The following is a 16,946-nucleotide window of genomic DNA, read 5'->3' on the forward strand; positions in this document are numbered from 1 at the left end:
TTGAAATCAAATGTTCATGAAGCACATATGGTGTCCACAAACTTTTTGGCAGTATAAAGTCAAAGTTGCAGTAACGCGTTTGCTGTACAATGGATGTGATTTGGGCCAATTTTTGGAGGGTTTAAAAAGGCAGAAATGGGAAGCTTATAATTTTAGAAAGGCACTTACATTAATTCTTCTGTTAAAACTGACCTGTAAAGTTGTTTAAATCATAATCTTTAGTCATTTAGTGTTTTTTGACATGAAATTGTAAAATTGGCTATAACTTTAAACAGAAAAGGTTCATTTGCGATTGTATCACACTAAAATCTGTTACCACACATATTGTTTGTCTTGTGGCTATATTTTTTTAAATGGTGAGTATTTTAACACTTACAGATTGGCCAGATGAACTTTCATTTTAAATGCCTCACTGGAACACAGATTTGTTTTGCTTTATTAAGAAAAGGAGGGACAAATCAAAATAAATTTTTTGTTGTATTCAATACTATGCCACAAATGCTGTCGATTGAGCTTAACTTGCATTGAACCTGGAATATACTTTTAAACTAGCAATTGTCCCATCTATTGATTTTACAATTCTATTACACAAGGTAAAAAACTCAAACCACAATTTTTTGTTTGTTTCAAATTTACTGAGACAAAACAGTCCAGATATTCATATAATACATATGAACCTTCAATTATGTACCACATTGTTATTTTTCCTTATCTAACTGTCTAAAGGAAGAAATATAACACCTATCAAAGACTATCTATAAATCCTTTAAGACTGTTTAAACTCTGGCAATTCAACCAACCCATCACAATTTGGTTAAATAAATCACCTGCGAAATGCATCAACCACATATACATATATGAAAGCACATGTTCAAAGAAAATCAGTATGGATGTGTAAAAATTCTTTCAGCAATAACTCAGCACTCATATAGCAATTTAAAGGCACAAGCGCTATATCAAAGGCAAAAGCAAGAACAAGCGAGCTGACTTACTAAGTTATCTGCAGTGTATGAAAGGCAAAGATATAACACAAGTAAAAAAGAAAAAAAAATTACAGAAACTGCTTTTTGAAGTAGCAACACTACATTATACATTGCAAAGCTATGAAAATTAATGTATATAAAAAGTCTGACTTTTTTTTCCTCAAAAGAAAAAAACAAAAGTACTTTCTTACACCATGATTTCAGGTCATCTCTTAATATGAAGAATCCTGGTCAATTGAGTCTTTAACAAAACTATGCAGAAAAAGGAGAAACAACAAAAATAAATCAAGCAACATTTCTTAACAACTAGCAAAGTTCTCTTTAAGAAACTTGTTTTGTCTCCAAACCAAAATACATTTACCCGAGAAGCTGTTTAAAACCAACTAATTAAACCAATGCTAACAATTATAATGAGATTTAGCTCAATGTACAACAATTATTTACTAATTTTTTTGCAGTACAGTCTGTCATGCTGGTAAACTTTTCTAATAAACTCCTCTGATGTTCAAGTACAGTAAGTAAATATTGCCCCCGTGTGGCTTCATTATGGCATGAAGACACAATGTACATGTATCACGGTCATATAATGGATTTGAGATTCCTAACGAAGGTTGTCTGTAACCCTGCAATTACTGAAGTCAACCAATGGCTTTTTTGCTGGTAGGTATGTGAAAGAAATCTTACCTTCCAACGGTTTCCACACTCGTTGCACAGCACAAAGGTGGTCATAGGTTCATCAGCGCTGCGTGTCTGGACCTGCAGAGAGATTGTGCATTACAAACACAACATTCCTGCTCGTTTCAAACTCCATTTCACCCTCCAGACAGTCATGGTTATGACACAAGTGTGTTCAGGACTTGGGCAAAATTTGTACTGAGCACAATTAGAGTATGGGGTAAAAAAATTTAATCCACTATAAAAATTTAAAACACTTTAAAATGTATGAATGTCACTGCATTAAATAAACTATAAACCAAGCGGCATTTATTCTAAAGAAAGACTTAACCACTGCACAGATTTCATATTAGCAAACTATAGTTTTGGCAAGTTGTTTAGGACACCTACTTTGTGCATGACATGAGTACTTTTTCCAACAATTGTTTACAGACAAATTGTTTCACATTCAATTGACTACAATCACAATTACAATGGGTCAGTAGTTAACATACACCAAGTTATCAGTGCCTTTATGCAGCTTGCAAAATTCCAGAAAATTATGTCAAGCCTTTAGGCAAGGCTAATTGGAGTCTACTGGAGGTGTATCTGTGGATGTATTTTAAGGCCTACCTTCAAACTCAGTGCCTCTTTGCATGACGTCATGGGAAAATAAAAATAAAAAAAACATGCCAAGACATCAGAAAAAAAATTATGAGTCTGGTTCATTCTTGGTAGCAATTTCCAAATGCCTGAAGGTACCATGTTTATCTGTACAAACAATAGTACACAAGTATAAACACCATGGGACCATGCAGCCATCATACCGCTCAAGGAGACGCATTCAGTCTCCTAGAGATGAATGTAGTTTGGTACGAAAAATGCAAATCAATCCCAGAACACAGAAAGGGAACTTGTAAAGATACTGGATGAAACAGGTAGACAAGTATCTATATCCACAGTAAAACGAGACCTATATCGTCATAACCTGAAAGGCTGCTCAGCAAGGAAGAATCCACCGCTACAAAACGGCCATAAAAAAGCCAGACTACAGTTTGCAAGTGCACATGGGAACAAAGATCTTACTTTTTGGAAAAATGTCCTCTGGTCTGATGAAACAAACATTTAACTGTTTGGCATAATGACTATTGTTATGTTTGGAGGAAAAAGGGTGAGGTTGCAAGCTGAATATCACAATCAAAACTGTGAAGAATGGGGTGGCAGCATCATGTTGTGAGGGTGCTTTGCTGCTGGAGGGACTTGTGCACTTCACAAAATAGATGGCATCATGAGGAAAGGAAATTATGTGGATATATTGAAGCAACATCACAAGACATCAGTCAGGAAGTTAAAGTCAAAAACTGGTCTTCAAAATGGACAATGACCCCAAGCATACCTCCAAAGTTTTGGCAAAATGGCTTAAGCACAACAAAGTCAGGGTATTGGAGTGGCCATCACAAAGCCCTAACCTCAATCCAATAGAAAAGTTGTGGGCAGAACTGAAAAGACATGTGCGAGCAAGGAGGCCTACAAACCTGACTCAGTTACACCAGTTCTGTCTGGAGGGAATGGGCCAAAATTCCAGCAACTTATTGTGAGAAGCTTGTGGAAGGCTACTCAAAGTTTCACAATTTAATGGCAATGCTACCAAATACTAACAAAGTGTGTAAACTTGTGACCCACTTGGAATGTGATTAAAGAAATAAAAGCTGAAATATCAAATTATCTCTACTATTATTCTGACATGTCACAACCTTAAAATAAAGTAGTATCCTAACTGACGTAAGACAGGAAATGTTTTCTACATTTTAAGGTCACAGTTATAAAAACGTACGACACTATAGAGACCTACTGACTCAGAAAAACACCTCATCTCCGTGAACATGTCTTAGGCATGCCACACGGAGGCATGAGAACTGCAGATGTGACCAGGGTTATAAGTTGCAATATCCATACTGCGAGTTGCCTAAGACAGTGCTACAGGGAGACTGTAGGAAGGACAGCTGATCTTCCTCAGTGTCAGACTACGTGTAACAACACCTGAACATGATCGGTACATCCAAATATCACACCTGCGGGACAGGTACAGGATGGCAACAACAACTGCCCAAGATACACCAGGAATGCACAATCCCTCCATCAGTGCTCAGACTGTCCACAATAGGCTGAGAGAGGCTGGACTGAGGGCTTGTAGGCCTGTTGTAAGGCAGGTCCTTTCTGGCAACATTGTCACCTATGGGCACAAACCCACATTCTCTGGACCAGACAGGACTGGCAAAAAGTGCTCTTCACTGACAAGTCGAGGTTTTGTCTCACCAGGGGTGATGGTCGGACTCGCATTTAGCATCGAAGGAATGAGGCCTGTACTCTGGAGCGGGATCGATTTGTAGGTGGAGGGTCCGTCATGGTCTGGGGCGATGTGTCCCAGCATCATCGGACTGAGCTTGTTGTCATTGCAGGCAATCTCAATGCTGTGTCTTATAGGGGAGACATACTCCTCCCTCATGTGGTACCCTTCCTGCAGGTTCATCCTGACATGACCCTCCAGCATGACAATGCCACCAGCCATACTGCTCGTTCTGTGCATGATTTCCTGCAAGAAAGGAATGTCAGTGTTCTGCCATGGCCAGCAAAGAGCCCGGATCTCAATCCCATTGAGCACATCTGGGACCTGTTGGATCAGAGGGTGAGGACTAGGGCCATTACCTCCCAGAAATGTCTGGGAACTTTCAAGTGCCTTGGTGGAAGAGTGGGATAACATCTCACAACAAGAACTGGCAAATCTGGTGCAGTCCATGAGGAGGAGATGCACTGCAGTACTGAATGCAGCTGGTGGCCCCACCAGATACTGACTGTTGCTTTTGATTTTGAACCCCCTTTGTTCAGGGACACATTAATCCATTTCTATTAGTCACACGTCTGTGAAATTTGTTGAATCTTTTTTATGTTCATACAAATATTTACACGTTATGTTTGCTGAACATAAAAGCAGTTGAAAGAAAGAGGATGTTTATTTTTTGCTGAGTTTATTTAAATAATGTAGACTCTATACTGTTCAAAATAAAAAAAAAAAAAAGAAAAAAATAAAAAAAGTATTTGGACACTTTCTGGTTGTTATATGTTATTGGCACATGTCCATAGAATTGAAGGGAACATACTTCATACATTCACTAAAACTCACCTTGACCCTAGTTGCTTTAAAGTAATTGTAAAAATGGCTCAGAAAAGGCAGTTGTGAAAAGCATCTATTGTTTGCAGATGCCACTTGGTTTGATATTTTGCATATAATGCTAATAATTCATACATTGTATGTGCCATTTAAGTGCCAAAAAGTTTTTGGGCCCACTGTATGTGTAAATAATTGCTGTCTCACACTAAAATACAAAAAAAAAATGTTTTTTATAATGATGGCAAGCATAAACACTTCCATAAATGATATTAGGTTCAGTCATGAAACTCTACATTGTGCATGCTGACAGCTACTTTGCACATGTAATTTGCATGCCAGTAAGCTGACACACTCCATTGTCCAAGCTAATATGTCCTTGACATGTAGTTTTTAAGCCAATCAGCTTGCATGGTGCATCTGATAGGTCCATTGTAATCTGTTAGACAATTCACTTGCGTACTCTCTCTTTGTCTATCATTTAAATTGCCTTAGTTTTTTTGCAGATACACCACTTTCAATGCAGCATGCTACAAGTGATTTTCCTCTGAAACCATCCTCCACCTCAGCAACACTTGTCTAGATCTGCTTCAAGGGGACTGTATGCAGCTCCAATTGTTCAACAGCAGCAGAAGTAGCATGACTTACATACTCAACTGCAGCAGTGTAGCAGATCTAGTCCTCTATGACCAAACATACCCACTTTATAACATTACATCCATTATAATATTTTATGCAAAATTCACTTTTACATGAAGTTTGTACATAAATGGGTGTTGGCAGTGTGTGTAAATTACCACCCTACAAAAGTCCTCCCACTCTTCTTTCTTATATTTCTATTAATAAAAAATTGTGTGTCAAAATGAATGTTTTACATTTCTGCTCTAAAGTGACGTCATATTAGAGCAGGCCTCAACCACAACTGGTAACGGACTCCACCCTATTATCATAGATCCTCTCGAGTGATCTACACACAGTCCGCCATTTTTTCCCCATGCTGGAACAGATACAGTGAGTAGAATAATGTCTCAGCTTCGTAAGCGTCATAAGTGTTCTGTTGTTGGCTGTAAAAGTGAACATATTAGTCTTCGTGTACTCCCGGGCATCAGAGCCACTGAAGATGCTGTGGACAAGTTTGGCTTTTGAAGGAAATGTGCCCCCAAAACATACAAAAATGTGTGTATGTTTGTGCAAATCATTTTACACAGGACTGCTTTGTGAATGTGTCAATATAAAGGAATTTCAATTTTTTTTATTCTCAAGCATGGATCAGTACCAACAGTTCGTGTTCCAGCTGTATATCCTGAAGATGTAAGTATCGCACTTTATATTTTGTGAATGTTTCCAAATTGCCTTTCCGAATGTGCTTCCAGCTGATTCCATGGCTAATACAGCTAAAGTTACCATTGTCTCTGATTGTATTCACGGAGACCAGAGCTATGTCGGGGTGGGAAGTAACAGCTCATTTGCATTTAAAGAGACACAAGAAAACAGCATGTTTTTGATTCCACCCAAAAAAAAGAAAAAAAAAAAAGAAAAAAAAGAGGCATTTAAAACATGGTATAATAAACTTCAGCTGAAACTTCACAGACACTTTCTGAGGACACTAAGACTTACATTACATCTTGTAAAAAGGGGCATAGATAGAACAGTCATGTCTAAACTGATTATTAAAATCTGTTAGTGCAGATAAGATTTTATAAGAGCTTGCATGTACCTGAGTGTAGGTACAGTTCTTGCCCTTGCACTTCCCACAGATGAACATGTCAGTCTCTGTGCCACCCACTTTAGACAACTGGTGCTCTCGAATTGACTCCTTGGTCAGTGCTTTCCTGATCTCTTTCAGCTCCGCACTAGCCATCTCCTGCAACACATTCCAATTAACACAAACACACTTCACATCTTGTAGAGAATCTACCACTTTAAACATCTCTGACCAAATCCAATCAAATTTCAGACTATCATAAAATACTGTAAACTACAAAGTGATTTTGCCATGATTCTCATGTAAAAAGTATACATTTTATACAAAATATGCATTTATACAGTTTTATTTTTGACCCACTTAACCCACATACTTCTGCAGTCATGTTGGAAATGCGGTCTGCCGAGATGTTGCCGCACAAAACGTTCCGGCGCAAGTCTGGGTTTTTCTGGTCCTTTAGGTTGGAGATGCGACTCCTCAGTCTGGATTTATACTTCATGTCAGTGGACTTGAATTCTTGGTAGATACGTGTATCATGCAGTCCAGTCAAGGATGTAAAAGCATCGACTCAACCAATAAGACTCAAATTTATCATTGTATATTCTCATTTAAACCACAAATGGAATGGTAAGAAAATACACAGTCCAAGTGACAAATCTGCAATCCTACATACTTACTCTTCAAACGTGATTAGAACAAATATACTACAGTATAAATAACTAAGGAAAGGCACGATGTTACAGAGCACAAGATCAGGTTTAATTTAGTTCAGCACCAGAATGTAAGCAAAGCTAACAAAATGTAGTATTTGGTGATGAGAAGGATATAATCTTCAATCTGTGCTGCCAAGTGTTCACAGTCTGCACCGATTGTTTGAAAATCACCTGAAAAATACACAAGAGGGTAATTTCCTTCAAAAGAGTACAAATAAAGAAAGGAAAATCCAACCTATTCAGTATAAACTGTGTAAAATGTTTTCATGTTATACTTTCTCATTTTAGTTATAATATGCAGACAACTGCAAGTAAGCCCTTCCTACTGTAGGTCGACTTTACTGAAGTGTGTAAACACTGGTGCTATACAAATAGTGCTCTGTTTATTTCAGCAGTCTCGCATGTCAACTTAAAGCTTAACAAATAGCATGCATTTGGGTGGGACTAAAGTGCCTTTAAAAAGTCATCATACCATGTAAAAATCCTTATTTGTCACATTACACCCTGGCAATGTAAATACATTCAATATAATCTTTTCCAGCTGTATGTACACATTATAACCTTCTACATCAAAGTGAAAATAACATGTAAAAAAGATCAGACCCCTAAAGAGTAACCATTACAACCTGCTCAGGTGAAACCACTCGCATTTCAGAATCAGAAAGAGCTTTATTGCCAAGTATGCTTGGATTTTTTTTTTCTTGGTGACAGAAGCTTCCAGTGCACAAACAATACAACACAAAGAAGGTAATAAAACATAAAAACATTTAAAAAAAAAAAAAAAAATCACATACCTGGCTAATTGACCCCACCTGACATCAATTGTAGTGGTTTTGATTATGTAAGAATAAAACCGGCTGCTCCATGAGGATTCCATTACTTGTAGTGCATGGTAATGAATTCAAGAATTCACAATGGTTGGAAAGGTGCTTTCAAAAGGGCTCCGGGATAAAATTGTGGATACAAAAAGATTTCAAAGGTTTCTATCCCTGTGAGTACCGTTATTTAGAAGTGGAAAATGCATGAAACCACCAAAACCATGCCTAGATCGGGCCATTCTCCAAACTAGATGACTGTGCCAGGAGTATATTGTTCAGGGAAGCTATCAAGAGGTCAAAGGCAACTTTGAAGGATTTACAAGCCCTTAAGGATGAGATTGGCCTGTGCATATGACAACAATCTCCCAAGCTTTACACAAAGCTGGCCTGTATGGCAGGGTGGCAAGAAAGAAGCCTCTTCTGAAAAAGTGCCACACCAAGTCTCATTTGCAAAAAACACTTGGAGGATTCAGATGCCACAAAGGAAAAAGGTTTTATTTTAGTCAGATGAGATCGTAAAATGAACTACCAAGTGAAATTTTGGAGAAAACCAAACAGCACACCACCCAGAACATACAATACCTATAGTGATGCATGGTGGTGGCAACATCATGTTATGGGGGTGTTTCTCTTCAGCTGGGACTGGGAAATTGCTCAGGATTGAAAGGAAAAAGGATGCTCCCATGTACACCCACATTTTTGGGAATCTTTGTGGCCCTATGCTCGACAACTGAAGATGGGCAGGTGTTTTACCTTTCAGCATAATGATGACCCTATACACACCACCAAAAATCACACAGTGGGTTCAGGATAGGTAGGTCAAAGTCCTTGAGAGACCAAGTCAGAGCCCTGATCTAAATCCAATAGAAAACCAGTGGATGGAATGAGCAATCAATCACCGATCACTGAATTCATTCAATTCTGCAAGGATGAATGGGCATACATCTCCCAATCTGGGTGTGTGAAGGTTGTAGAGACTGATGGCTGTCATTTAAGCAAAAGGTTCCTCTACCAAGTATTTAATCCAAGGGTATGATCACTTTTCGAACAATGTTATTCTAGTTTTTCAACTTTTTTGGAACCTTTTGGCTTTTTTTTTTTCGTTACTTGAATATTGTAAGGCAACATTTTTAAATAAAAGAAAATATTTAAAAACAACAACAAAACTTGGTTTTGGTTTCAGGCTGTAAGACAAAAAAGTGACTATTCCTAAGGGGTATGATGATTTTCTATAGGCACCGTACTTGTAATCTGTTTTGTGGAGAATTTAATTGTTTTGCGGAGAATTTAATTGTTTTGCAAATAATGGCAGACAGGGGCGGTACTGAAGTGTAGGAAGGTGATGTTAGGAACCCTGTTTTAAAACAATCATTTTGGTGGTGCAAAGATTGCACACTTCTAATTATTATGTTATTAATATTACACACTGATCAGCCACTACAATAAAACTACCTGCCTAATAGTGTGTAGGTCCCCCTCGTGCCACCAAAACAGCACCAACCCGCATCTCAGAATATCATTATGAGGTGAAATTCTTCTCCCCACAATTGTACTGATCGGTTATCTGAGTTACCGTAGACTTTGTCAGTTTGAACCAGTCTGGTCATTATCTGTTGACCTCTCTCAACAACAAGGCGTTTCCATCCAAAGAACTGCAGCTCACTTGATGTTTTTGGCACCATTCTGAGTAAACTCTAGAGACTGTTGTGTGTGAAAATCCCAGGAGATCAGCAGTTTCAGAAATACTCAAACCAGCCCATCTGGCATCAACAATCATCCATGCGATTATCTAATCAGCCAATTGTGTGGCAGATGTGCAGTGCATAAAATAATGCAGATACGGGTCAGGAGCTTCTGTTAATCAATTAATTCACATCAACCATCAAAATTGGGAAAAAATGTGATCTCCGTGATTTGGACCCTGGCATGATTGTTGGTGCCAGTCTATGGTAACTCAGATAAACGGTCTGTAAAATAGTGGTGAGAAGAATATCAATAGCAAGAATAGTGGGTTAGCGCTGATTTGGTGGCACAAGGGGGCCCTACACAATATTAGGCAGTTGGTTTTAATGCTGTGGCTGAGCGGTGTATTATTACCATTTTCTATTTTCTTTTCTAACTTTAAATCTGCTCAATGCTTACCATCAGTCTGTAGGGCTGACACCAGCAGCTCTCTGCATTTAGTACGCACGCTATCAGTTGTGATGGGTGCAGGTGGGAAGGTGGTCAATTTGGGGGTTACAGGGGTGGTGGGAGTTTTTGGTATCTCCGGTTTGTTACTAGACAACAACAAAAATAACAACTATTTAAAGGAGTATACTGGGTTCAAAAAAAGTTAAGCTTAATCAACAGCATTTGTGGCATAATGTTGATTACCCCAAAAACTAATTTTAATTTGTCCCTTTTTTTTTTTCTTTAAGAAAAAATCTGGATTACAGTGAAGCACTTAATATGAAAGTGAATGGGGGAAACTCATAAATGTTAAATCCTTACCGTTTCAAAATTATAGCCCCAAGACTAAACAACATGCACGTTAACATGATTTTAGTGTGATAAAGTCACTTACTAACCTTTTCTGCGTAAAGTTGTAAAATTGGATATAACTGTTGCCGTGAAGACGTAATGCCGTAAGCCCTAAAACAATCGCAAAAATGACTATTTTAACAACTTTACATTTCAAATAATACACAAGTGTTAACAGAAGAATTAATGCAATAAAATTACAAGTTCAGATTTCTGCCTTAAAACCCTCAAAAAAATTGGCCCCATTCAATTCCATTGTCAGTGCCTCACTGTAACCAATATTTCTGCTTTTTTCAAACAAGGGAGGGATGAGTTAAAATTATTATAATTTTTTTTGTGGTAATCACCTTTATATCTCAAATGCTGTTGATTAAGCTAAATTTGTATTCAACCCGGAATTGTTTTTAATTAAACAATTAGCCACTGTTTTTGTAACATATATATCAATGGTTAGATCCCACAAACCTGGTGTCACTGGATCCAGGGCAGTCTTTAGAGGAAGACTGGAGAGGAGATCCTACTTTCTTCTTGTCCTCTGACTTACCCTCAGCACCATCTATAGAAACAAGAACATTTAAGTCCAGCTTTATCACTCCAGCACATACTCCTTTTCACTACTGGTTTGGTATAGGATCTGATTCTTCACTCATGTACTCGATACAATTCTCCACCTCCAAGCAGCAGCGTTACACATCATTATACCCAATATATGGTTATAATTTTACTATACTTGGAAATGACGGCATTACTACAATACAGGTATCTGTATTGGCGAGTAGCAAAAAGTAAGTATCAGTACTCGTAATCAGTTTTAAAAAACGGTACCGGTTTATTCCTAATTCCACTTTCACTTCATATTCATGCAGAAATACAGGGATAAATTCACTATCATAAAGTCCACTCATAACACCCTAAAGTCAATAATGGCAGGAACAGAAACAGCTGCCTTGTCTTTTATAATACAACATTTATACGATTCTTCACCATTCAATATTAAGGAATAAACAATAAAATTATTAGGTTTTTTTAAGCTATCCTATTGCAAATGGGAATGTACGAACTGTACCCAGTAATTTCTTCCAGGCCTTGATGAGTGATTTTGCCAGAATTTGCACCTCCTCATCAGAACTCTGTTTCCGCACGGCGTTTACAGACATCCCGATCCGTGTGGACTGCACCGTACAGAGGATGGGAACAAGGGATAAAACATATTCATTACAAATAAGTGCTACACTGCACTACTCACACAATAATTCTGAATTTACCATCGGAAAAATGCGACTTATGACACAAATTGGACAAACTTTTCCCATGATACTGTCTGAAGGCAAAGCCCATCGACTAGGGCTGTACAGTTAATCGAAAAAATTATCAATATTAAAATGACAGCTGTTGCAATCAAGAAATTGTAAAAAAGGGTAAATTACAAAAAAGGGTAATTTAGATCTGTTGTAATGTCTAATCTATTGCAGCATCTGTTGTGTCAATATTTTTATTTACAAACGTTTTTGGTCCATTGTGTGCATGAATACAATATTAGATGATCAGAAAATCTGTTTAAATTAGGATATCAGCATCTCAGAAACAACAACCTAGTATTCTAGTATTGTACTGTATTTTATAGTATTGTATATACACTTTCGGTGTATAATTTATTCAAAACAAACTAAATGTGAAAAAACTTATTTTTTTATGCAATAAAGCAATTCAGGAACAATTCTCAGCTTTTTTTGGACATGTAGCCTACATAAAGAATATGGAAAGCAGTTTCCCCACAAAAAGTATTTTAATCTAAATGAATAATCGCATTTACAACAAGCATAATTGTCAATTGTGATTTTCGTCATTAACGTGCAGCCCTACCTTAGACGAACTATGAGCATGAAACTGCAATGTCAGACACAATTGTAATGGATTTGCACCAGTACACTATCCCCAGAGCAACCCGACAACTAAGCACTGACTTCACTAACTATTCACTCTTCTGCACTAAAAATTATCACAATACATGAATAAAGGGAGGGGAAGAAATTAGGAAGTTCAGAAGTTCACCTATTTTATTTTATTTACTGTATGCAGCCCAATTCTTAATGATCTCCAGTGCTTGACAGATTTTTTAAACCATTTACTCATGTTGAATATGCTCAGGCATTGATCTCTGGGATATGTCCTGTCTTGCTCTACATGTATTACTTTTTCTTCTGTTCTATTGTGTCTGAAATTCCCCTCAGGTATCAAGAAAGACTGTCTGTTTGTCCATCTTCTCCACCCATAATGACTGAATCCACCCAACTACAATATCAATACAGACACATCACATGTCAATGTAAATAACACAGTTATTATGAATAAATGTACACAAAGCATTTGAAATAAATGTCTGTGCATTCTAATTTTCCAAAGAAAAAATATCTGCTAAACGAGCCATCTAGATACAGTCAGAAATCAATTTTGAGCCAGACTATGACTTATTAAAAGGGAAAGATTGACAGAGAATCTTTCATATGGGTTTTCCATCACACCTCATAGCACAGTAGCATAAGCAGTGGTGCATCAGTGATACTGTTATGCCCAGGCAAGAAACAACGATTTGTCGTAAATGTCAGTTATGATGCTTTCCATCAGGCCCACTGATTACACCATTTCAGTCGGAGCACATTTCCATTTTGATGTCTCCACATGAACACATCTCAAGTAAGACACTGTCTATGCTCGGAATGGAATATTAGAATTTGGCTTATTGCATAGTGTCCAATGCATACAGGCTTCTATTTTCAAAAGTATGGGAAACAGTATGCAATTCAATTTTAAACAGCAGTATGCTCCATTGGTCACATTCCCTCACTATATTGCATGTTTAATGCTGTGAGTGCCAACCTGTGGTCTCGAAAATGAAAATAAAAACAAAAACTATTATGCAATTCAACACACGCTCAGCCAGCAGAACCAGTGTCCAGTCCAACTGAGCTACCTGTAGGGTCTCCAAAGACATTTTCATGTTCTTCAGCTCCTGAAGCAGGTCAATGGCACCATCCTAAAGATTAAAACACTTTAATTAGAAAAAGGTCACAGGCAAACAACTTATCAAATGCACTGCTAAACATTAGGTTCGGTTGAGAGGAAAAATACAGCCTAATTGCACCTGAATGTTGTGTTTTGGGTACAAAACAGGGACTGACTCGTGCAAAGTGTTAGATAAAAGAGTCTTTTGTTAGCGCTGGAGAAATTTGGAGAATAACCAGCTGCTAGCTCATCATCACAGCACACAAACGCTTCAAACACGAGAGCAAAAGTCACATGTGATTGTGCAGCCAAGCAGGTTGCCCGTCTGCATGAAACAGGCGATAATGATGTCGAGTTACTACAACTCATGATTGTTTAATGAAAAGAACTGCGTGTGGATAAAAAAATAAAAATAAATCGGCCTCGCGCTCCTAAGTAGTAATACATCAATATTTAAAAGCGTGAAATAAGTCTTAAGCTGTCATTAAACGATCTGCCATAAAAGAGTTACAGGAATAAAGTCACTTTTGATGTTATCACCCAAACATATCTGTTTACATTACATGTTGCATTTTACTGATGGGACAGCAGTGCATTGGTGCACATACGATTTCTAGGCAACAGATGGCGATTTGTGTTTTAGTGCATGACAAATTAACACATGCATGCATTCATTTCTGGAATTTTCCTCCATAACGGAGTGTTGCATTTCCCTACTAGCTGTTTCCCCCCCCGATGTTATAGGATATAGCATCACACTTACTGTGTTTTTCTTATGCACCATTTTGTCCAGCTTCTTAGCAATGCGCTCCACTTCTTGGTCCTTCACCATGTTCTGGGCTTTAGGGCTGTTTGGTTGAGCCCTAAGATCGAGCCTCCATTTATGCGTGAAAACGCGTCTGTCTCTTTCACAGGCAGTGTGAGAGAGAATCCACTGCCTTTCTGTACACTCTGGACTGTTGTGAAGCACGGCATTATGGGAAGTGAAGTTCATGTGTCCCACCGCAGAGGCGGGACACATGAAATGTTAACAAAACATTTTCTGTCATTTTGGAGCTTAAAGCTGAAGTATGTAAAAAAAAAAAAAAAAAGTGCCTACTTTTTAGGTGTAAAATCACTTTCTTCTATCCCAGCTTAATATGCAGAGGCAACTGAAAGTAATCCATTCATAGGTACATTTTCTCTAAAACTGTAAACACTGTGTCTCTGTGGCGCTATAAAAAGTATTTTTTGTTTTGAGTGACCTGCTTAGACCCGCCCCAATAGCGTTACTCAATCAATGGCGTGAGTCGGGGGCAGGACGATATCTTTGTTTGATCAATGGCTGACGAGTTTATTCAGAAAACTGGTTTGAAAAAATATAACATTTTTGCAATTCCGTTTGGTGGCGCTGGTGGCGCAGAAATGACATATTTAAGCTTTAACAGCCTTAATCGAATTGTGTGTAGAAGACCTGCATGAAGATTCACCAGTATATTTTTTGTTCCACATAGGAAAGAAAGTTAATTATGAGAAATTAACTTAAGAAATTAAGTTTAATTAAGAAATTATTAATTTGATTTAAATTTTTTATTTTTCATCTTTAGATGGACTTTTCCTTTAACCCTCAGGAAAAACACAATGCTAAAATTGTGACAGTGGTTTATAGCAATAATAATACCTTTTTTATTTTGGGTAAATATTGGTAAAAATGACATACAGCAGCAGCTCACAGTCTGCAATGTATCATAATACATATTTTGGCAGGAAAATATTAACAATTTTAATCACCCTGAATGCAAAAGCCACAACTAGCCTTCCAGCTGTTTTAGATCAAGTTTTGCAATATTCCAACTAAGCATTTTGTTTACCTTTAATATTTCTCCTCACCATGTTTAGTGATAGAAAAATTATGACATCCCAAAGATATAAAACTTTTCTGGATCAGTTTCATCCCTATAAGGGAAAAACGATTTAATATCAACCACATATGTTTAGCTAATGATTTGAATTCCCTTTCACTTAGTAAATGTAAAGTAAATGTAAGGCATAGGCCTACATGTGGAGATAACGACAGTCAAACATCAATCTGTTCACTCTATGAAACTGCTAAATGGGGACAGACAGTTGGCAGATACTGATGCTGAGATTATTTGGCAGCATTTTGTTGTGAGGTGTTTTACTGGATCAATCAGTAGAGGGCATCATTGTAACACACCTTAAAGAGTGTTAATATATTTATCGCGTTCAACACATAGTAAAGGCTTATTGAATGACAATGAAGTATACAAGTAAACATAGGAAGAAATGCTCCTATTCATATAATCTAAAAGGAATATGAACTAAAAGTACATGATTCATAATAAGAATAATCTATTTTCAATTTAAATAGCTCATTTGATTCTTAAAGGTTCTAATTTGTTTCTATCAGATTGGTTCCAAATGATCAAAATCCTGAACTTATTCTTCTGTACATTTTTGAGTATGGTTCAAGGTGAGTATATTTGTTTTTCTTTATCAGTGAGTTTACAATACTTGTTTTGACAGACTTTTGACAGACAAAAATGTAATGTAAGACAAGAAAAACTGTATACAAATACAAGAAATACTACACTCCCGTATTCTTTGGACTGCTGTGCATAGTATGCAGAATTTTGTCCTTCATATATTATTTAATGCTCATCCGTTTGATTCAGATTCAATCATGTCACGTGACATGCAGACAACAGTGATGTGCTAAATTATCCAATCATCTCTGAGAATATATGACCCCTAATTGACCCGTAAACAGACCCCCAAATACACACAGCATCTGCACATGCAGGAAGTGAAGCTCGTACATGTGAGTGAGGGTGACAGCATGGCTTGTTCTTAGGAAACCCCACCTCAGCCATAAGTGAATGCATTAGGAAGGGGGGAAAGTCCCCTAAATGGCCAGCTCAGGTCTCACTCACTCAGGCAGGAAACTCCATCTTCAATACCTTGCTGAGGTCATCTCTGATTATAACTGGACCAGGCTGAGTCAGCCCGGACGGCTCGCTAAACATTCCCTGTTCCTGCCATACATTCCCTTTATAGAGGCGTTGCCATTCTTACTATAGTTTAGACTTTTAGTCTGGTTCAAAATTGTGCTGATTGACATAAGTGTGTATGATGTGATTTATTTCACTCTGTTTATCAGTGTGAGGCTGTGGTCCTACATTAATCTATTATTAAAAGACATTGTGTCAAACTGATTTTAAATGGGAATTTACATACTAACATTTTTTAAAATTGTAAATTGTAAAAGTTTTTTTTACAATTTCAAGTTTTTTCTTAAGTGAATGTGAATGGTTGCCAGAACTTTGAATATCCCAAAAGCATACAAATTGAGCAATATGATGAGGATGAGAAACTGATCAA

The 16,946-nt window shown here is 37.4% G+C and overlaps 1 protein-coding gene across 1 annotated transcript; it reads right to left on the bottom strand.

Annotated features, from left to right (window-relative positions):
- Positions 1–624: 624 nt before the first annotated feature.
- On the bottom strand, positions 625–14,508 carry LOC127618965 (transcription elongation factor A protein 2-like). The gene is made up of 10 exons (XM_052091671.1): positions 14,329–14,508; positions 13,534–13,596; positions 11,629–11,734; positions 11,028–11,118; positions 10,182–10,318; positions 7,336–7,392; positions 6,882–7,036; positions 6,521–6,667; positions 1,668–1,739; positions 625–1,235 (listed from the first exon to the last, which is right to left on the bottom strand). Exons 1-10 carry the CDS (start codon positions 14,395–14,397, stop codon positions 1,227–1,229), a joined length of 906 nt encoding a protein of 301 aa, XP_051947631.1. The 5' UTR covers positions 14,398–14,508; the 3' UTR covers positions 625–1,226.
- Positions 14,509–16,946: the final 2,438 nt, after the last annotated feature.

Source organism: Xyrauchen texanus, chromosome 25 (assembly GCF_025860055.1).
Source record: "Xyrauchen texanus isolate HMW12.3.18 chromosome 25, RBS_HiC_50CHRs, whole genome shotgun sequence".
NCBI lineage: Eukaryota > Metazoa > Chordata > Actinopteri > Cypriniformes > Catostomidae > Xyrauchen > Xyrauchen texanus.